This window comes from Xenia sp. Carnegie-2017, unplaced genomic scaffold (genome assembly GCF_021976095.1).
Source record: "Xenia sp. Carnegie-2017 unplaced genomic scaffold, XeniaSp_v1 HiC_scaffold_16, whole genome shotgun sequence".
NCBI lineage: Eukaryota > Metazoa > Cnidaria > Anthozoa > Malacalcyonacea > Xeniidae > Xenia > Xenia sp. Carnegie-2017.
In genome coordinates, this window is record NW_025813469.1 from 10,708,095 (window position 1) to 10,731,920 (window position 23,826).

Below are 23,826 nucleotides of genomic sequence, written 5' to 3' on the forward strand. Positions count from 1 at the left end.
GAGTAAAGTTGCCACTAAATTCGACTTAAAGATATTTAAATGTAAAATAAAAAAAGTTCCTTTAAAATAACTTTATATGTATCGAGTAACATTCGTTCGCTTTTAATAGAGATATCAACAACATATGCACAAAACAAATTAATGAAAATTATAATAGCAACCTTCCTCTTCATGAATACTAATATGATTCTACTAATAAACCATTAGATTGCTTATAATGTAATTGATAATTACACGAATCTTACTCTTATTCTATAGCAAATGCTGTAATTTGATTGGCTATTATACTTCTTATCGAATTCTAATTAGATAGCAAGTAGCAAACAATTATGGTTTCTGTCTAGCGTTTTACTTAGTGTCATACGATGAATTAGATTGTTTACTTGAAAAGAGAATTCGAGAGAGTTCGTTCACAAATTTGTTCTCGATTTCCACCACCCTAAGAAGTTCATTCAGGCTTCGCCATCATCAACTATCACCTCATAAAATCTCGAGCTAGTATTCTACTTGTTAAATATCTCAAATGTACAAAATACTAAAAGGAAGTTTTAAAGCAAAAGACAGCGAAGTCTGCATGAGTGAAACAAAGAGACAATAATTGACATTCAAAGTTTGTGTTACGTAGATGAGCACAATAAAAAAGTAATATTGATTGTGATGATCATCCAATATTCATTGATAAAACATAACTATAGAATGGCGATTCGTCCAGATAGTATTCAAAATCTATAAAATCTAATTTGCCAAAAATCCTCAAAATTGGCCAGTCGGACATTACAGAGCGCTACTGCATTACCCAGACTATGATTGATAAAATTTGAGTAAGCTATGATAAAATTTGCCAACAAGTCGGTTACCTACGAATTCTGCCGAGAGCTTCCGACTTCAACATAATCCATCCCAATCCAATACAAATAACCATATTTCTTACCGTCACTGTACACATCTATACATAAAACACCTGATGATAGACAACACCAAAAGCAGACGTCATAAACATCGCCAGGCATATCCACCACGTGAAATATGACGTCACAGCTCTGACAAGTTCCGACACGAACACGTGACGTAGATTTTGAACAGCGTTCACCGTGACATTCGAAACGAGCATTGATTTCTGAAGACGTTTCATTAAAGCATTGGTCGACTCCCAGTCGGTAGTACCTGTGAAGAAAATGCATTTATAACACTAGTTCTAACTGTCTTCGACAATATAACGGAGAAACTTTTATTTGCAACAAAGTACGTACAACCAAGGGACATAGGAAGATCTTTATTGAGAAAGGGAAAGGAGGCCAATCCCTTTACAATCTCAAAACAAACGCATTCGCAATGTTTGCAAGTCAAGGTAGAAATTATTGTGGGGAAAGGGGCGGCTGTAGCTCTTGTCCTAACTGGTCAGCGGTCCCTTTAATTTACAGTTGGAAATTGACTACATGAGACCAGGTAGCTAGAATTCGATGAATTGTTAATGATTTGGGTACTATAAACTAACAAGCATCTCCAATAAATTCAATATTGCTAGTTGTTTTTAAAACAACTAAAGATTACTCACAACATCCAATAAACCTCAATATGTACCTGCTGTTCTTAAAGAACAACTAAAGACTACCCAGTATACTCAATAATCCCAATATGTACCTGCAGCTCTTAAAGAATGACTAAAGACTACCCAGTACACCCAATAATCCCGATATGTACCTGAAGCTCTTAAAGAATGACTAAAGACTACCCAGTATACCAAATAATCCCAATATGTACCTGCAGCTCTTAAAGAATGACTAAAGACTACCCAGTATACCCAATAATCCCAATTTGGTCTGGCCATTTGTTATCATCATGATAATGATCAACATTTGCTACCTGTAATGCCGTAGACAGTACTGCCAGCGACGTGCCCAGACAAAGTGATCTCATCTTTCCATCTTTGAGAAGTTATCTCGTCCAACCATCTTTGAGAGGTTGACAGCATTGCCAAAACATCAAAGGTAGCACATGGCGATTCGTGGCCGTTGTAGGTTAGATACCTGGTCTCTCAAGAGCATCTTGTGAGTTATGTGCCGGCTGGACTTGTTCCTTAAACTGCTGGAGAACAGTGCGGTTAGACCAGGTGCTGTTTGTTCTGGTAGGTTAGTTGGTCCCAGGGTCCATCTGCCATGACTCGCCGTTGTGCTGCCTTCATCCGCCATCCATCTTGTTCCGTTTTGGTATTTTGCTGTCCCAAACTATCCTTGTCTGGTTCCGGATGGAGCTCCGATGATGGACTGCATAACATCTAGCAGTAACCGAATACTCCTGCATCTGAGGTCACCACCAGTCGTCTCGACATTGTCTTGCCACTGGATCCATGAGATTTCAGAGAAGAGTGAGGTTGACGTCTGCCAGCTTTTCCTCACTATAATAAATTCTTGCAAAAGTCTTGACAACACCACTCAACCTAGAAGTTAAGATTTTTTTTCTTCCTGAAGCCCTGTGGCGATGGGCGAGCGACGAAGCAGCAGGTGTGGATACACTGGGAGCTGTAGTTGCAGACCTGCACACAGGCGGCCCAGGTCTAATGGTCGCTTTCGTACTGACTGAAGCAGCAGTGAACTCGGCGTCTACCTGGGTGTCTGAGCAGCCCTTTTTAGGGATGCACTGCTCACCTCACATGAGGAAGGGACTAGAAAAGGTGTCCTAAAAAAAGCCTGCTTTAACCCTCATCCTGGCCAGCAAGCCGCGGTTGGCGGGAATCCCACACCAGCGGTCGAAATAAAGGAAAGAAAAAATTTAAGGTGACACCGATCACCTTAGGCACATGGAATGTGCGTACATTACTTGACAACCCTTCAACAGACAGACCAGAGAGGAGGACTGCTTTAGTTGCCCGAGAACTTGCAAGATATAACATCGACATTGCAGCACTGAGTGAGACTCGTTTCGCTAATGAGGGGCAGCTGACTGAAAATGTAGGTGGCTACACTTTCTTCTGGAGTGGCCGTTCTGCCGATGAGCGTCGAGAGTCTGGGGTAAGTTTTGCCATCAGGAACCATCTTGTGCAAAAGCTTGCCAATCTCCCTAAAGGTACAAACGATCGTCTCATGTCAATGCAGATTCATCTACATGATGGTAAACGGGCCACACTCATCAGTGCCTATGCACCTACAATGAAAAATCCTGAAGATGTGAAAGACAGATTCTACGAAGATCTGGATACTATGCTTTCATCCGTGCGCAGTACTGATAAGCTGATCCTCCTTGGGGATTTTAACGCAAGGGTAGGCCGTGATTCTGCCTGGGATGGAGTCATTGGAAAGAGTGGGGTAGGCAAGTGCAACAGCAATGGCCTGGGCCTGCTGGAGTTATGCTCATCGCATGGTCTGCTTTTAACCAACACAATATTCCGGTTGTCCAACAGGAACAAAACATCATGGATGCACCCCCGGTCGAAACACTGGCATCTCATCGACTACATCATTGTCAGGAAGAAAGACAGGCAGGATGTCAGAATTACCAAGGCCATGTGTGGTGCAGAGTGCTGGACTGACCACAGACTCATCATCTCTAAAATGAACATCCGCATCAAACCAAAGAGACGTCCACAGGGATGTATGACCAAAAAGAGGATAAATGTTGCCAAGCTGAAAAACCATCAAACAAGTGCAGCTCTATCCACAGACCTAGATTCCAAAATTGCCAACTTCAATCCTGGAGGTAACGTCGAAGAAGACTGGCAATCCTTTAGGGACACAGTTCACTCAACTGCAGTTCAAGTGTTGGGCTACCCTTCCCGACATCAGCATGATTGGTTTGATGAGAATGATGAGGAGATTCAGGCCCTACTTGATGAAAAGCGCAGACTTCATCGTGCTTACCAAGATGATCCAACTTCAGCCTACAAGAATGCCTTTGCCAGTGCACGGAGAACAATTCAGTGTAAGCTGCAGGCGATGAGAGATTCCTGGCTCAGTGCTAAGGCTGATGAAATCCAAGCCTATGCCGACAGAAATGATACAAAACGGTTCTATGAAGCTCTCAACACCATATATGGACCTCGATCGTCAGGAAATTCCCCTCTCTTGAGCTCAGATGGGACTTCACTAATTACCGAGAAGGAAAAGATCTTGCATAGGTGGGCTGAACATTTTGAAGCTGTCCTCAACCGTCCTTCTTCCATCAATGATAAGGCAATATACAGGTTGCCCCAGGTCAACATCAACACGACCATGGATGTTCCACCTGTTGAATCAGAAGTCAGGGAGGCATTAAACAAGCTCTCTAGTGGTAAAGCCCCTGGTGCAGATGCTATTCCATCCGAGATATATAAAGTTGGTGGTCCCACATTTATCCAGAAGCTCACTGACCTCTTCCAATCCTTCTGGGCAAAAGGATCCATCCCCCAGGAATTGAAAGATGCCTCGATTATTCACCTATACAAGAGGAAGGGTAATCGTCAGTCCTGTGATAATCATCGTGGCATCTCACTCCTATCAATAGCTGGGAAAGTTCTTGCCCGAGTGTTACTAAACCGGCTAATAGACCACCTTGAAGAAGGACTGCTACCAGAATCACAGTGTGGTTTTCGTAAGGGCCGTGGAACTGTTGATATGATCTTCGCAGCACGACAACTCCAGGAAAAGTGTCAAGAGCAGAACCAAGATCTGTACACCACCTTTGTTGATTTGACAAAAGCTTTTGACACAGTCTCCCGTCAAGGCCTGTGGAGAATTATGTCCAAGTTTGGCTGTCCAGAGAAATTCATCTTGATGGTTCGTCAATTTCACGATGGCATGTTGGCCAGAGTACTAGCTGATGGTGAATACTCCGAACCCTTCCCAGTCACAAATGGTGTCAAACAGGGCTGCGTACTGGCTCCAACATTGTTCAGCATGGTTTTCACTGCCATGTTAACTGATGCTTATCACGATGGTGTAGATGGTATCAGCATCAAATATAGAATGGATGGGAGCGTATTCAACCTACGTAGACTGCAAGCTATCACCAAGGTTAAGGAGACCATCATTCGTGACTTCCTGTTTGCTGATGACTGCGCCCTCAACGCGTCTTCAGAATCGGAGTTGCAGATCAGCATGAATAAATTTTCCGCAGCCTGTGACAACTTTGGTCTAACCATCAGTACCAAGAAGACAGAGGTCATGCATCAGCCTTCTCCTCGTACACACTACACTGAGCCTACCATACTGGTGAATGGACAGCGTCTGCAGACAGTTGACAAATTCACATATTTAGGAGCACTCTTTCCAGAGCCGTGACTATTGATGCAGAGGTGAACAACCGGATCGCCAAAGCCAGCTCCGCATTTGGCAGGTTGCGCACAAACGTTTGGGAGCGTAGAGGGATCACCACTGCAACGAAACTGAAGGTCTACTCTGCCATAGTATTACCAACTCTCCTTTTTGCATGTGAATCCTGGACTGTTTACCAGAGGCATGCGAGACAGCTGAATCACTTCCACACAACCTGTCTCCGTCGGATATTGAGAATCAAGTGGCAAGACAAGGTGCCAGACACAGATGTCCTCTCTCGATCCAACCAGCCATCCATCTACACCTTGCTGATGAGAGCACAGATCCGATGGGCGGGCCACATTGCTCGCATGCCAGATGAGCGGATACCTAAGCAACTGCTATGGTGAGCTCTCCAACGGCAAAAGATCAGTCGGAGGCCAGAAGAAGCGGTTCAAGGACACATTAAAGACCTCACTGAAGTCCTTTAACATCAACACCGCAACATGGGACAAACTTGCAGGAACCGATCAACCTGGCGCGATCTCATCTTTAAGGGCTGTCAAGCATCAGAAGAAAGGCGGACTGTGGATGCCAAACAGAAACGTGAGCTGCGGAAATCAAGAGCAGCCAGTGCTTCAACATCAGATGCATCTCTGGTTTGCCCTTCGTGTTCAAGAACATTCCGTGCCAAGATTGGACTCATTAGCCACCTCAGAACTCACCGTACCCAATCTTCTAGTACTTGAGTTAACTGGTCAAGGTCATCATCGCTTGCGATGGACGAACAACATAAACTAACAAGCATCTCCAATAAATTCAATATTGCTAGTTGTTTTTAAAACAACTAAAGATTACTCACAACATCCAATAAACCTCAATATGTACCTGCTGTTCTTAAAGAACAACTAAAGACTACCCAGTATACTCAATAATCCCAATATGTACCTGCAGCTCTTAAAGAATGACTAAAGACTACCCAGTACACCCAATAATCCCGATATGTACCTGAAGCTCTTAAAGAATGACTAAAGACTACCCAGTATACCAAATAATCCCAATATGTACCTGCAGCTCTTAAAGAATGACTAAAGACTACCCAGTATACCCAATAATCCCAATATGTACCTGCAGCTCTTAAAGAATTACTAAAGACTACCCAGTATACCCAATAATCCCAATATGTACCTGCAGCTCTTAAAGAATGACTAAAGACTACCCAGTACACCCAATAATCCTGATATGTACCTGAAGCTCTTAAAGAATGACTAAAGACTACCCAGTATACCAAATAATCCCAATATGTCCCTGCAGCTCTTAAAGAATGACTAAAGACTACCCAGTATTCGCAATAATCTCAATATTTACCTGCAGCTCTTAAAGAATGAATAAAGACTACCCAGTATACCCAATAATCCCAATGTGTACCTGCAGTTCTTAAAGATATCGTCAGAAAGACCAAAAGGATAACTGGAGTCAAATATTGAAGAGAAGCCACAGATAAATAATAAAAAACACTAAAAATCTAAAAAAACACATAAAATACAACGATATTTGAAAGTGAACATTATAATATGAAGGATATTGCGAAAATGTACATTAGCTCAAATTAATAATATAAACACAGAAATTTACATAACAGTTTTCTGACTGTATGGCATGATCATTTAAAAATACTTAACAACTAGTTCAGTTTCATTATGTTAATTTACTTCTCTTTAGAGATATTTACATTTCTTCATTGTGCAAATACTCTTACCAAGACGCCATTTTGCATAGTTCTATATAGTTTCAAGAAATAATTGTTTTCTTTGATAGTTGAAAATAAAATTTTAACAGAGCAACTAAGAACGCATTCATCAACACATGCATGAGGAACATTGATGTTCTATTTACGAAATAGAAAACGTTCATCCTGTTTCTATAGAATTTTAGAAACACGCGGGGAATGTTTAGAAAATAAAACTCACTTTCTAAATGCTTTTCTTCAGACCAGTATTCTTATATGTTTTTTGTTCTGCTTCTTGCATAGTACAAAATTTTTCTGCTTGCTTTTGGAAATTCGTTTTAATTGAAAAGAAAAATTACACGTACTGGCCTTAAATAATTCAATAAAATCAAAAACCAGCGTAGTAAAATGTCGAATCGTTAACTTCGTAACAAACTGTGAATTTCCATACAAATCTAAACATTTAATTTAAATTGTAGCGAACAAAAATTAAATATGTTTCACCGCAGTCCATCGGTCGAAGAACAAATATTTCACAAAATGTGGCTTCCGCAAAATCGTAAATTAAGTAGAAATAGTGTCGGGAATAAATTAAAACAAAATTTTTACCTTTTTTTGCAAAGCAGAACTATTCGTTCTGCCCGCTTCCCTTTTCATTCTATTCACTTTAACTTTGGCGATGTCTAAGAAAGCCTGTAGATGCATTTTGGTAAGGAAAAACCGCATAAGACAACAAAGTAAGATGACTCCAATGCGAATGTTATCAAAGTTTGAGTCCGATACTCTATAAAATACACAAACGTTAGTTTAGAGAAAGTAGCTACAAAAACATGAGAAGAACGAGGGAAGTCATTTCTTCACTTACGAAAATGAATTATTTCTGCTCGTGAAGTATTCGCGAGCCAAGGGTTTGATCCACAATAAAACAAGACAAAGAGGAGCGAAGAAATTTACATAAAAAAGGACACTAAAAATTTAAAAAATGGTCAGCGGTCGTACATTAAACCCATTATCTCAATACATGACAACAAAGTGAAGCGGATTCATAAACACAATTTAATTATGATGAATATTTAATGTCATTAACGCTACACATACTACTTATGGAAGAAACTTGTTAGACAAGTATTCCTACTTACAGAAGCAACCTGTTAGATTTGTATTGCTCTATCAAATCCAAGAACATTATTGATATTCTAATGCCAGGAAAGCCGAGGAAGGCTCCGATAATGCCCGAGATAACAGCGAGCGCGAGTTTGAAAATCCATATTGGAGCGGATCCCCCTCTGTTGAAGACAATTAAGACAAAGTGTAAGAACATTAATGCTTCGTTATGGTTTTAATTTAAATGTCGCGTTCTTGAGACTCGTGTCGTAAGGAATTGACTTACTCTCGTGTGAATCCTTGTTTCTTCAAAAATAATTCAGCTTCTTCAGAGAATATTTCGTAACCTAAAGAGAAAGTCGACTCAAACATGAGACGAAAAAGATTCGGAGTAGATTGAAAGCTCATAAAACGGAGTAAGTGAAAATTTACTAATGTTTCTTGATTAGAAAGACAAGATTTCGTCGGTATTTGGCAAAATACGGAATCTTGCTTCTAGGAGACACCTTTTAAAGTACAGTTATTTTAACTTTTTAGAAGAACTTCATTGTCCACGAAAGTCGTAAAAAAACAAAGAGCTGTGTTATTGCGATGTAAAAAAAAACAAACAAAATGCAAGTGATGAAGCTTGATTTGAAGGTCAGAAAGACCCGTCGGGCAGGTAAACAGAGACTTACCAAGACCACAGTATAGAGAAAATACAGTAGAACCACTCCATTGAATCTTTTCTTGCAACGCATATCTTATTAGGCATGTGATTATTATATTGGCAACCAGTAAATTGCATTTTGTGACCAATAGGATTGACGATATGGCAAACGGCAGCTAGTAAACTAATTAAATATACGCAGCCATTTGCACATCGAAGTGAACCTACTGTACATTCCTATACTGTGCCAAGACTTAAGAATGTTTCTAAGCAAATAAAAGCAGGTCGAATTAACGGGGTTCGTGAATGTTAGTTAAGTTAGTTTAGTTCAAATCCGAATTCTTGTAAATCAGGATCAATGTGAGATGATCCGAAGTGAATCTTAGAGAAAAGCAAATCAAATCTGACCCAAATGAAGCAACACATAATAATTGTCTTCCAATCCTTTATAATTCGCTGCACTTTCTCATCTAATAACGACATCTCATTCAGCGCGTTATAATGATTTCACGGTTTTCTGCTCATTTCAGTGATATTTATGTTAAAAAAATATTCGAGAAAAAGTTTAACAACTAAATTAAAAGATTACCCGAGTCCAAATTGAACTCCAACATAGATTCGTCGACTACCAAAATGGCCATCGCCAGAAAAAAGAAAAAAACACCAAATGTTAAGCAGACAGATTTTTCTCCTGAATCATCACCCGACCAATAGGAAGCCGTGAGCAGAAACAAAACACGTCTGTATGTAGAGTAAAGGAAAGCATAACAACCTTACAGGAGGGGTGGTCACTGTCCCATGTGTCGTGTTTATTTAGCTCTGAGCTAGGCTGGACTCGAATTTAAAATACATAAATACCTTCATTACGCAAGGGTCACAAAAATATCAGAGAAGCATTTTCAATACATTAAATACATTAAGTAATGAGAAGAGATCGTACTTAGCTTGTGAGGGGGGTGGGCCCAACCATTAACAATCTTCGGCTCCGCATACCCTTAGTCCTTGCCCCCGTCTATATTTTTTTAAAAAAGATAAATTCTGTCGACCGACATAGTGAAGGAACGTTTTTGTCTATTCAATAGAATAAAGAGATTTTCAACAATCACAGCAATCGCCTTCCGCTCAATAAATCGAAGAGCCGCAAAAATCCTCGTGGATCAATCTTTGATTCTAGTAAAGTGGCGAGTCAGCAAGTTTGGTCCTGTTATGAACATTTGAGATGATTCTTTATTTCTATAGAAATCTTGTGCTTTTGCAGTCAGTAAACACAGAAATATTTACACTGCACGACCATCTTTAAGAACTGACCACGGAACTTCGTGAGTGTTTAGCTTTAAGAACTGACCACGGAACTTCGTGAGTGTTTAGCTTTAAGAACTGACCACGGAACTTCGTGGGTGTTTAACTTAAGAACTGACCACGGAACTTCGTGAGTGTTTAACTTTAAGAACTGACCACGGAACTTCGTGAGTGTTTAGCTTTAAGAATTGACCACGGAACTTCGTGAGTGTTTAGCTTTAAGAACAGACCACGGAACTTCGTGAGTGTTTAGCTTTAAGAACTGACCACGGAACTTCGTGGGTGTTTAACTTTAAGAACTGACCACGGAACTTTGTGAGTGTTTACATAAATGCTTGAAGCACGAGAAAAGACGAAAGTAAGATCGGCGAAAGAAATGCCAAACTTTGCTGGCAATTTTTATGTCGGAATGTTTGGTTGCAAACTTAACCTAAAATATCGCATTTGTACAGAACCAACCATCCATAAGTCGAGTTAACACCCAAGTTACCAAGTTAGAACCCGGAAAATATGCAAAAATATTCTAATGTCAATTCTCGGTCACAAAATTTTTGATAACATTTTGATAACAATTTTGATAATTTGCAAACTTAATGAAAACGAAACGAATGTCCGAACTTCCACCATAGCAGTTTGCCTTCATAATTGACGAGCTTTTGATTAGCCTGAGTGCTTAGAACGCGCAATGTCTAACTCAATTTTCTAACAGTTAGAAAGGTTTTTTACAGTACACGATGAACAAAAATATCGCGGATTTTACTGCAATAAAATGAAAGGTCTGCATAAATTTGCCGACTTTGAAGACTGAAAGTCAGCAATCAGGCCGACTCGTTTTCAAGGCTGACATTAAGTCAAGCTTAAGATCCCTTTCGTTTCATTAAAAGGATACATGGCAAAAATATGCCCAAGAAATTCCATAATGGCGTCACACTGATGTCGTTACGTAAAGAGCGGGAAATAAACACGAAATCCCCTCGATGATGATATTGAATATCACGGCAGACACAGCAAAATCAACGAGCCACTTGTATTCTGTATAATAACATTGAAATATCAAATCTGTTTCATCAACCTAATGGGAAAGTGTTTTATGTTAGTTTTACAATATAATTTTATAGTGTATTTATTGAGGGGGGAGGGGGGGAGTTTCCAACTTTCAATACTTCGAAAGAAAGGGGGCATGGTGCAAAGTTTCAGTACATATCGACAATAATGAAAGCTTGAGGTTATAACGTTATGGCATATTTACAGGGGGGTAGTCATCTTCAAATACATGAAAAGAAAGGGGGGCGTTACAAAATTTCATTACACATCTACTTACTATGCCGAAAGATTGAAGTTATGATGTAATGGGGTATATAGTGGGGGGTAGTCATCTTCCAATAACTCGAATGAAAGAGGGATGGTGCAAGAATTTTATTACATATAGACAATGTTGAAAGTTGTGGAATGTAGCTATTTTTTGACTATTGTCATTGGAGCTTGTGGGAGAAAAGTTAGATAGTGTTTTCCACCATATAAGAAAACCACGTTTGTTTTAAATGTCTCTTTAAAAAGCAGAAAAACTACTATATAAAGATGACAACTAATACAATAAACCCTTTAACACTTATAACAATGAAAACATGGTTTTATTTTGTGAAACAATAACAACCCTATTTTAAAATACTTAAAATAGCCAATATGCAGTGGATAGTGCTTTCGAAGCTAAGTACAACCTACCCCCTCCAGTAAATGAATGAAGATATTCTTGCTTGTCTGCAAGCAACAAGACATGCAAGACGCCTATCGGGCGTTCACTCGTCCTGCTTGAGACCAGAGTTTGGTCATATTTGAGTATTATAATATAGTTGTCAAATTGCACAACAAAATTCACAGCAATGTAATCTCACATATGGCAATGTATTATGTAAGTAAATAATGTGTCATTATACGTTTTATTACTTACACGTGAAACTACCCAAGACAGATTTCTTTAGTACAAGGACTTCATGTTAGCATGTAATCTTGTGATTGACAGCACAACAAAATCCGAATTTTTTTCAAATTCGGGCAAGCAATTTCTGATTGAACAGTTTATCAATCACAGTCGCATTCATAATTTACGTCAATGAAACAAAACCTCACACCCTGCCTCAAAATCATATGCTCAATGAACAAGAAAGACTTTACCCCCCGATTCTTACAATAATACAACCCCCCTGTATATACACGCAAAGACTGAATAAACCACTGATACAAGAGACACTGCTTATGACCACATTTTGGGGCTATTGATTCTAACAGTCCTCAAAAAGTTAGTTGACAACTTCTACAATACTTTCTACATACAAAAAAAATATCAAAAATAATATAACTCAGGTACAGGATCAGAAAACGACGGCGCACCCAAAGTCCTGGATCCCAGAAATGCACTTTCAACAACAATGTAGAAATTATGTTGTAAGTTATGCGTTGTAATAGATTTTTTGCAAAGTATGTTTTGTTTATAACTTTTTAAACACTGCATAGGTACAAGAAAAGTATATTGTATTATAAGTTCAACGCATATTTATATATTCTTGTGTTCCATTCCGAAAAGGTTCACCCATTTTTTTCAAAATATGTCTTTGAACACACTAGAGCTTTGGAAATGCACATTTTCTTGAAGTTGTCAAATCATTATTTGAGATGTGTCGGAATTAATACAACCCCATGATGAGGTCATACGCACTTTAAAATGTGACAAATTTGAAATATACTTCAGGTATTGAAAAGCAATCTTACATTCACTGTTCTCAGTTGAATGTTCATGTTGCAAGGTATGGATAACGGCTCAGAAGATATAAATTGAATTGATGCTCCATTATTTTCTTCCTTTTTCCTACAGAACAAAAAGAGAAACATTAACGGTGTTTATGAATAACAACTGTTTAGTTTATGCTGATTTTAGCCTGGACAAGATGACAATAGAATAACAGATCAATTGTAAGAGCCTGTTCATATAAGAAAGGCAAACCCAGTTTGGCTGCGCTGGCCAGTTTGCCAGAGGCTAATATGTATTTGAAGTTGTATAAGACAGGCTGGTTCTTCTTAAATGCTGTCAATCCCCCTTCTAAAATGTTGTCAATACTTGTTCCATTTTGTGCTAAAGTTCAAATGTGTTTAGACTTGCACATTCCAACATTTTCAAATATTAATTTGTTGCATTTTGTGCCAATATTTGAATGTGTTTAAACTTGAACATTCCACGATTTTTTTGATTTGAAACCACAATCATGATGCTACTAGCTACAATGCAGCATAATTAGATAAAACTTTTAAACTTATTTTTCAAATGATCATTGTCGCTTTTGAATTAGCCGCCATATTAGAATAAACATGTGAAACAACAGCATGTACAGTCTCCTCACTTCCAGCCCAGTTAAGCCAGGGAAGCCCATTTTATGCTTTCAAATAAGACCTTTAATGAGGAGAAACTGCTTCATTTGGGGGTAATCTTGCCAAGCCAGACTGGACCATTCTTCACATGAAGATAATTTTTAAAACAAAGTGAAATAATATACAAGGTAAGATATATTGAAAAAGCTATATCATACTGTGCAGGCCCTTATAAAATGTCAAAAATATATCGCAAAATGTGTACCGAAAGTGTAGCAATAGTAACAATGTAAAAAAAAACAATAAATGCAACGACAAAATGTGAAAACAAATCTTTATAATTAATACCTTGCATCAGAACGCTTAGCTTTATTTGACTTTGTTCTTTGTGTTTTACCAAGGAGTTTTCTCAACTCTGTGTCAGAGGATGGTACATGACGTACCAATCTAAGGAAAGACATATGTGAAAATTACAACAGAAAATTTCAAAGACAAACACCTGAGACAACATACCCACTGCATAATAACCAAGTGGCCACACATATGGTGAAAATTTGTGAAGAAACAATGCTACCATCAAGGTTAGGACAACTTTTATACCAAACAGTGCCTAAAAGTAAAAAGCCAAATCCAGATGAATTTTCTATGATGTATAGTATTATTTCTAAAGGGAGATTGGGAAATGGTTTAGATTATAAGAGCAGTTAACTGAGTGCAAAGTTCCAAACATGACAAAGTATTCCCATATGCATGTTAGGTGGGAGCAAGCACCTAAAACCTTGGGCAGACAAAGCCAGAAGGGAGGGGGAGATTAAGAAATGGTTAAGTTTATAAGACCAGTTGACTGAGTGCAAAGCTCCAAACATGACTAAAATATTCCCATATGCATATTAGGTGGAGTAGGCACCTAAAACCTTGGGCAGACAAAGCTAGAAAGGCATTATTTGCAGGAAAGTTTGGTGAATTAAGCCATTTCAGATTAAAAATGTTTAAATTGCTCCCCTTAAAATGTTAGCCCGTACATGTAGGAGTACACCACAAAAACAAACCATCGTAAAGGCTTTGTTCAATCAGAAGCAACTTCTAGCAACAAGTTTGGCTGACAATTTCTTCAGATATTTTTTGGTTTGCTGCACCAATTTATTGTGCCATGAAAAGTTTTTCTTGCAAGTTATATAGCTTTTCTGTTAAACACATCTACTAATTTTCAACCAACAAGATAAAATTAACAATGCAACATCCTTGGCGTCAGGCGAGTCAAAGATGATCTGTAATACCCAGAAATTCATGTTATTGAATATGCTCGAGGATTCCAAATAGTTTATGAAAACTGAAATTGCCGCTTTCCCTTCTACTATGATGAACTTTATAAAAAATTTATAGCCTGTTGATCAACGTACGTTAACAAATCCAACAATTTATGAATAACAAAAAACGAATCGGTTACAAATTAAAAACTAAAGTTAGCAGAAGAACATCCTGGAAAATTTGTTTTAGACTCATGATTTCTCTGGTCTTGTCAATGTTGTGATGACAAATATCGTCTGCTAATACAAAACTTCCCACTACTGACATTGTATTGCCTTGTTTACACATATTTTCAAAGGAGGATAAATCTTTTGCTGGGCCATTTAGAGGTTCAAAATCTACCTAGCCTTTAATCCGTTTGAAAGTGTTTTGAAGTTCACATTGCTAAAATGAATGATAACAGCGGCAACAATGAATTTGCAATATTGACATGCAACATGAATCGATAAATTTAGAAAGAAAATGTTGCAAAATCGCTGATTAACCACTGAGTTACGTAAAACTTGCTGAAAAAACAAACACAAGCATTAAGACCACTTAAAGGGAGATTGTTGTTTTTGCAGCAGCATAAGGTGTCCATTCTAAGAAAAATTTCGGAAGATATTTGCCATTGTACATGATCTATAATTTATTGTTTAAAATGCTGTGTTTAATAACACATCTTGAATTTATTCTCCACAGAAACCAACGACGCTCTACCCTTTTTTGTCTTTCACGAGAACTACTTCAAAATAAAAATCCCAGAAAACTTATAGAAAGACTCAGAATTAAATCACAAAGCCAGCATTTATGATTTTCTTTGATCCACAGTGCTGTATGCAAGATTTGTCTAGATAAATTTCCTTATAAGGTTGCTTCTTATATGGTAAGCTGTGTGAGCCGTGTCTAAGTATGCCGAAACATGTTTGCTATAAAAAAATTTGTCGTCTATTTTAAATGTCTTATAACCATTCTATTTATTCACTTCGCATAGAAGATGGCATGAAGTATGCCGAAACAACAAAGCTTTTGAGATAAAAACAGTCAAAAATTCTAATGTTATAGTGCTGCAACAACAGGCAGAAAGGCGAAGCCAGAGAATAGATAAAATAGCAAATAAATTTGCCGGACTTTCAAACGGATGCTTTCCTCAACCCTCTAAACTTTACTGAGAAGATGGTCATAAATTTAGCGACCATAATACAGCTGTTATTTGTTTCTTTGAAACGTATTCCGAATGCAGCCTTAATTATCATATCCTTTATACTAATCTCGAAGGAACCTTAATAGATCAAGTAGAGTTCCTATAGAAAGGAATGCAATGTTTTGGTCCTACAGGCTCACAGATTCATAAGACACGGTTGAATAACAAATGCAGAAATTCACTGCATTGATCATAGATTTACTTATCTATATCGATATATGGCAGCTGGTTTAACTATTTAATTTTCCACGTACGGTAATTTTCCTTTTAAGGTGGGCCACCTGTCATTGCACGTTTAATATTTAATGAAGATTTGTGTGTTGTCGTGTTTTAGAAATTGTTGTGTTTAATTTATAGTTCTCTTACAGCTACATTTACAAACTTCGTAATGAAAAACTTTAGGCATATGCAACAGAATGTCGGCACTATTGCTTTTCAAACAATCCAAATGTTAAAGCGATCATAAGAAAGCATAATTCCATTTTGACACATTTCATTGTTTTTAGCGCATGCGTGAAAAATCACCACAGCAATTATTTTATTGGTTCATATATTGGCGTTGCCTATGCACGTGATTTCTAGCAGGCAAAAAAAGAAAGGCGAGTCTGTTTGTTATCTTTCAATCCTTTTGGTTGGAGAGAGAAGATTACACGAAGCTTGTGTTTGGTGAAGAAATATAAACGGCAGTGATCTTTATATAAAAACTATAAGACATAGTTAAGTAGAAGGTGGGTGAAGTTATTTCTTATTCTTTATATAATGAAAGTGTCGTGATGAGTATTTAGCATTTACCAGATGAAAAGGATTCATTGCCTCAAAGAAACTAAATAAAAGCAAAATGCAATAAACGATAAAACAGGCAAAAGATATTTCAGTGAAAAATTCTCACTGGAGCTTGTCTTGTTTTGAACACAGTCTAAATATTTCATTTGATTTTGTAAGCTCGCTCTCGTCGCGACGCACTTTTATTGAGAGTACTTTATCATGCCATTGTTTTATTGACATTTTACTTGAGACATAACAAAATAAATATTATAGAAACCTTCGTCTTCTGAATTCTATCTTAAATAGTTGCATTGCAAACAGAAACCTTCATTCCCATCGTTCATTCAAAATAAATTTTAAGTTTTGTAGTACGACAAAATTATTTTGAAACTGGAACAGCTGCTACAAAAAATTTCGTGATCATTTTAATAGTTTATGATCACAAACAAAAATATGGAGAACAAAAAATTGTAGTTGATATGAACGAGCATCGATAAATTCGTTAAATGTACTTATTTTATTGGAAGAAAATGCATACGGAAGAAAATAATTTTTTTCAAGTATTGTTGAACTCATGATATTAGTTCTCCTTTATGTTGGGAAGACAGCATGTATGGTCGGTTCAATACGAGACTGCCACCTGTATATGTACATTACAAATAAGACACTTGTATCAAGTGTTTTCTCGAAAAGATTAACTTCATAACACCTCGTCGCAACGCAAATACCTTGTTCACCAGCTACAAAAGAAGGTTTGTTGACGCTACGTTAAATAAACTACTAGAAAAGTCTTTGAAATCGGAACAGCTGCTAGGAAAAAATTTCCGCGATAAATTTGTTCTTCCATTCTCACACACAAAAGAAATTTACTTAAAATGTGAGCACAGGAAGTTGCCATGGATATAAATCCATAATTTTATCAGATGTACTACCTTTTATTGGAAGAAAATGCCGACAACAATATAATTTTCTTCAAGTTAGAAACTATTACTAAACTCATAAACTCTACGTTATTTTATGTTTTTAAAAGTCGGTTGAATGCAAAACTTCCGGCTTCCGTATTACCCCGCACTAAAATATTTTTAAATTTGCATGTTTTTTATGAACTTTAGCCATTGCAAGACTACATAGTTCTTAAAATCAACATAGCTAACGTGAATAAGAACATAAATCTCCAAAATTGTAAAGAAAGTTCTGCAAAAAGACTAAATTTTGTAAAAGATTATCGTGACTGAAGAAATGTTTCATTGATTCGTGGCTATGTGTCATTTCTACCATTTTTACCAACATTGGAGATTTAGCGGTCAGAAAAATAAACAAATGTGTATTGATTGGTTAGATTTTACTAAATGAATATTTATCACCAATGACATTGTAAAGGAGGTACTTTTAATTTAAAATTAACAGCTATTATTTATTTTGCTAAAACCTAGACACAATTAAAAAATATTGTTCATCGTTACTTCGATCTATATAGGTTAAAAGCTGACAATTAAGTAATTCAACAATATTCTTTTCGAAGGTGTAAGTTACCTTATCAGTGACGTATTCAAAATAACTTTTTGGAAACCTTTCAATGCCGATAACAAAAAAATGATGATTAGATCGTTAAGATGTGATCATTTCGGGTAGAATTAAAACTTCATCTTCACAAAAGTTACACTTTCTCTTCTTTTTGCACATTGAACAAAATTGAGCATTCTACGTCTGATGACTTTGACATTTCTTATAGAAGCCAAACTGTTTACTATGTCAAAATTAGTATGAAAAATGCAAATTAAGAAGTCATCTGCATATATAGAATAAATATAAACTAAAATTTACGTTTTCAAATCGGAACGGAAACTGCGAAAAAAACTTTGTACTTTTGTGCTCAGAGACAAAAGAAATTTGCAGAAAATTTTAAAACGCGGAGCTCACATGAACTTTGGCTGTAATAAAATTTGTCAGAGTTATCATTTTTACATCGAAAGAGAAATGCCGGCAAGAAAACAATTTTCGTCAAGGATTCAATTGGGTGTTCTCATCCATTTTGTGGTGAATACCAACAACATCGATTCAACAAAAAGAACTTCCTGAAACTGACTATTGTAGTGGCCGATTTACAATTATTTTGAATACGAATATAGTTTTGAACTTCAGTACAGTATAAGGCTTTGTTTACATGAGACCGGAAAGAAGTGAAACCGGAATGAAAAGTGGAATTTGTTGCATGTTTTCATGGACCGGCACAAAATCACGAAAAATCTTCATTCGTGCAATGTCTCTTTTGCAGCTAATTTACACTTGCTAGCCACTTTGCTTTTGTAACTTGCTTTTGTGCGCATGTGTTGATGCCATTTCAGAGCGGTCTATTACAGGAAAGCATAGTTCTATTTTCTTACATTTCATTGTTTTATAGCGCATGAGTGAAAAATCACCAAAGCAAGTAATTTATTGGTTAACAGATTCGCTTTGTGTATGCACGTGATCTCTACCAGGCAAATAAAGAAAGGGCGAGTCTGTTTGTTATCTTTCAATCGTTTTAGTTGCAGAGAAGATTACACGGAGCTTGTGTTTGGTGAACAAATATAAACGTCAGTGATCTTCATATAAAAACGATAAGACATAGTTAAGTAGAAGGTGTGTGAAATTATTTCTTATTCTTTATATAATGAAAGTGTCGTGATGAGAATTTAGCATTTACCAGATGAAAAGGATTCATTGCCTCAAAAAAAACAAAATAAAAGCAAAATGCAATAAACGATAAAACTGGCAAAAGATATTTCAGTGAAAAATTCTGACAGGAGCTTGTCTTGTTTTGAACACAGTCTAAATATTTCATTTGATTTTGCCGGCGCCAGCTCTCGCTTCTCGTCGCGAAGCGTTTTTGTTGAGAATATTTTATCATACCTTTGTTTTTACTTCAGACATAACAAAATATGTAGAAACCTTCGTCTTTTGAATTCTATCTTAAATAGTTGAACTGCAATCAGAAACCTTCATTCCCATCGCTCATTCAAAATAAATTTTAAATTTTTGAAATACGACAAAAATGTTCTGATATTGGAACAGCTGCTACAAAAAATAGTTCGTGATCATTTTAGTAGTTTATGATTACAGACAATAAATATGGAGAACAATAAAAAATTGTTGTTGATTTGAACGAACACCGATAAATTCGTTAAATGTACTTATTTCTATGGAAGAAAATGCATACGGAAGAAAATGATTTCGTTCAAGTATTGTTGAACTCATGATATTAGTTCTCCTTTATGTTGGGAAGACAACATGTATGGTCGGTTCAATACGAGAGTGCTACCTGTATATGTACATTACAAGTAAGACAATTGTATCATGTGAGTGTTTTCTCGAAAAGATTAACTTGATAACACCGCCTCGCAAAGAAAAAACCTGTTTCATCAGCTACAAAAGAAGGTTCGTTGACGCTACGTTGAGTAAACAACTAGAAAAGTATTTGAAATCGGAACAGCTGCTAGGAGAAAAACTTCCGCGATAAGTTTGTTCTTTCATGCTCACGCACAAAAGAAATTTACTTTAAAATGTGAGCACAGGGAGTTGCCATAGATATAAATCCATAATTTTATCAGATGTACTATCTTTTATTGGAAGAAAATGCCGACGACAAAATAATTTTCTTCAAGCTAGCAACTATTACTGAACTCATTAACTCTACGTTATTTTATGTTTTTAAAACGTCGTTTGAATGCAAAAATTCCGGCTTTCGTATTACCCCGCACTAAAAGATTTAAAATTTGAAAGAACACATATACACCTATACACCAGACACATTTGAACAACAAATACAGAAATTCACTGCATTGATCTACAACTTTTTTAGATCTACATTGATATATGGCAGCAGATTTATCTATTTAATTTTCAATATAAACAGAAATTTTCGTTTTAAGGTAGGCTACCTGCCACTGCACGTTTAATATTTAATTAAGATATATGTAAGATTTAGATTTGAATTGTTGTGTTTAATTTATATTTCTTTTATAGCTACCTTAGAAAACTTTGTAATGAAAAATTTTAGGCATATGCAACAGAATCTCGGCAATCGGCAATACTGGTTTTGAAACAATCCAAAATGTTTTAGCAATTATAATAAAGCGTAGTTCTATTTTCCTACATTTCATTGTTTTATGGCGCACGCGTGAAAAATCCTCCCAGCAAATAATTTATTGGTTCAATCTCATCGAGAACGCTTCAAGATGAGAAACAAGAATTTTCAAAGACGAAACCATAGGAAGGCTTTGTCAATAGGAGGCAACTTCCAGCAACAAGTTTGGCTGAAAATTTCTTCAGATATTTTTTGGTTTGCTGCATATATGCAGTAACATAATTTATCTCAAGTCATAATGTGAAATTCTCGTACAGAAAAGACGATACCTGTTATCACCAGAACATATAAACGATTAAAACGAGAAGATAAAGTTATTATGATGTACCATGAAAATTTTTCACGTATATAACTGTTCTGTTAAACACACAGAAAGTTCCGCAACATCTAAAAATGCATGATATTGAATATGCTTGATGATTCCAAATCGTTAATGAAAAGTGAAATTGCAGTCTTCGGTTTTACTATGCTAAACTTTATAAAAAAAATTAAACCCGTTCATCAACGTGCCTTAACAATTCCAACAATTTATGAATAACAAAAAACTAATCGATTACAAATTAAAACTAAGATTAGTAGAAGAACATATTGGAAAATTTTGTTCTAGACTCATAAACTCTTTGGTCTTGTCAATGTTGTGATGACAAATATCGTCTGCTAATACAAAACTTTCCACTACTGACATTGTATTGCCTTGTTTACACATATTTTCAAATGAGGATAAATCTTTTGCTGCGCTATTAGAGGTTCAAAATCTACCTAATCCCTAAGTCGTTTGAAAGTGTTTTGAAATTTACATGGCTAAAATGAATAATAACTGCGGCAACAATCAATATGCAATATTGACATGCAACATGAATCGATAGATTTAGAAAGAAAATATTGCAAAATTCGCTGATTAATCATTGGGTTACGTAAAATTTGCTAAAAAAACAAACACGCGCATTAAGACCGCTTAAAGGAACATTGTTATTTTTGCATCAGAATAAGGTGTTCATTCTATGAAATATGTCGAAAGATATTTGTCAGTGTACATGATATATAATTTATTGTTTAAAATGCTGTGTTTAATAACACATATTGAAATTATTCTACTCAGAAACCAACGCCGCACCCTTTTCTTCTCTACCACAAGAACTACTTCAAAATAAAAATCCAAGCAAATTTATATAAAGACTCGGAATTAAATCCCAAAGCCAACATTTATGACTTTCTTTCATTCACATTGCTGTCTGTAAGATTTGTCTAGATAATCTTCCTTATAAGGTTGCTTCCTTATAAGGTAAGCTACATGTCAGTGCACATTTTATAATTAATTGTTTAAAAATACACATTTAAGTTATGGGTTTGAACATGTTGTGTTTAAAGCCAAAGATCACGAGAAGGTAGGAGAACAGAAACGACGGAAGCCAAGGTTTATTACTTTAAATGAAACTAAAGCCATCTAAGTAATTTGCTTTATTTTAAATTTTCAATAAATGTAGGATATGGGAGATCGTGCAACAGCAACGAATGAAACAAGCCAGTTGGAAAAACGATATTCAACGATCCAATTCATGGCTTCATCGAGCTTCATCCTTTGTTGGTCAAAATTATCAACACACCACAATTCCAGCGTTTGAAAGATATCAAGCAGTTGGGAATCTGTGACTTCGTTTACCCTGGAGCAACTCACACTAGGTATAGTTATTGATACTAAAAATGTCATGCGATCTCATTCATGATCGATGTAATCGAGGATGTTCAAACCAGAATAAATATTCACCTTAAAAATTTTGATTTCACACAGGTTTGAACATTCTCTTGGAACCTCTTATTTGTGTGGCATATTGATTGATAAACTACAAGAGCTTCATCGTGGAGAGGTTGAGATCACAGATGAAGAATGCATTTGTATCAAAATAGCCGGACTTTGTCATGATCTTGGCCATGGACCTTTCTCTCATTTCTTTGATGGTGTATACATCAAAAGGCTAAGACCTGATTTGGAGTGGGAACATGAGGATGCGTCTTGCAAACTTTTTGATTTCATGCTCGAGAAAAACTCAGAACTTAGGCAGAGTTTTAAAGATTTTCGACTTGGAGAGGATGAGAAAAAATTCATCAAGGAACTTATCAAAGGTATTGCCAAACGCAGGGATCGTTACCTACATAGTCCACAAAGCTTTTTCATTTGAAATGTATAAAATAAGAAACACCTAATATTACAGACACAAATATTATTTGATTTTGATACGCTTTGATTCTGAATTCCCATTTGAATCTTAATGTCTGAAGCCTGTCACTGCTGTCTGTTCATTTTCTAAAGTAGCTATCAAAATGATGGCGCACTCTCTCTAAAAATGAAACTTTATCCTCATTGAGTTGAGATTTTGTTCCATCAAATTTCTCCTTTCTTGTCTGATATAATTCTGAAATAACAAAAATTGACATCCGTTGATAAGGCTTTCAGGTTTCTTATTACTGACTACTTTCATTATTTATTATTCCTCCCAAATTATTATTCCAGTAACACAACTCCACATTTATATTACAGTCCGAGACTTTATAAATTCTCGTTGTATGCAGGTAAAGACCCCAACAAAGAAGACGAAAGGTAGAAAGGATATGTCCATTTACAGGTCAACCAAAATGGTTTCTTTATGAAATCGTGTCAAACAAACGAAATGGTATCGACTGTGACAAGTTTGATTATTTTGCCCGTGACTGCGCTAATGTTGGAGTGAAATGTACTTTTGACCATCGACGCTACTTTCAAAATGTTCGCATCATGTCTAACCCTAATAACCAACAACTTCAGATCTGTGTACGCGACAAAGAGGTGTTTAACTTGTATGAATTATTCCACACCCGTTGGTCCCTCCATCACAGAGTTTACAAGCACAAAACTCAGGCACCAATAGAAGACCTGCTATATAAGGCGTTCAAGAAAGTTGACAAAGTCATGAAAATTTCCGAATCAGTGGAAAAAGCCAAGAAAAAGAAAAAAAATATGAAGCAATATTCTGTTTTAACAGATAGCATTCTCTACGATATACTGCGAAACAGGGACCCTGATTTCGCAGACGCAAAGAAGAA

General features: G+C 36.5%; 1 protein-coding gene and 1 long non-coding RNA gene across 2 annotated transcripts in view; one reads left to right on the forward strand and one right to left on the reverse strand.

Moving 5' to 3' along the window:
• Positions 1 to 611: 611 nt before the first annotated feature.
• LOC124436049 (transmembrane protein 161B-like) overlaps positions 612 to 23,826 on the reverse strand; it is a 36,223-nt gene continuing 13,008 nt past the window's right edge. Inside the window, exons 3-13 of the mRNA XM_046985976.1 lie at positions 13,715 to 13,813; positions 12,773 to 12,869; positions 10,950 to 11,078; positions 9,701 to 9,719; positions 9,297 to 9,479; positions 8,345 to 8,405; positions 8,094 to 8,240; positions 7,820 to 7,921; positions 7,564 to 7,738; positions 6,654 to 6,750; positions 612 to 1,164 (exon numbers count right to left, since the gene is read on the reverse strand). Coding sequence (XP_046841932.1) covers positions 947 to 1,164; positions 6,654 to 6,750; positions 7,564 to 7,738; positions 7,820 to 7,921; positions 8,094 to 8,240; positions 8,345 to 8,405; positions 9,297 to 9,479; positions 9,701 to 9,719; positions 10,950 to 11,078; positions 12,773 to 12,869; positions 13,715 to 13,813 — 1,327 coding nt within the window. The 3' untranslated portion in view covers positions 612 to 946. The remainder of the gene's footprint in view (positions 1,165 to 6,653; positions 6,751 to 7,563; positions 7,739 to 7,819; positions 7,922 to 8,093; positions 8,241 to 8,344; positions 8,406 to 9,296; positions 9,480 to 9,700; positions 9,720 to 10,949; positions 11,079 to 12,772; positions 12,870 to 13,714; positions 13,814 to 23,826) is intronic.
• On the forward strand, positions 19,159 to 23,746 carry LOC124437110. The gene is made up of 4 exons (XR_006945583.1): positions 19,159 to 19,244; positions 22,233 to 22,428; positions 22,538 to 22,869; positions 23,317 to 23,746. It is a non-coding gene; the product is annotated as an uncharacterized LOC124437110 (long non-coding RNA).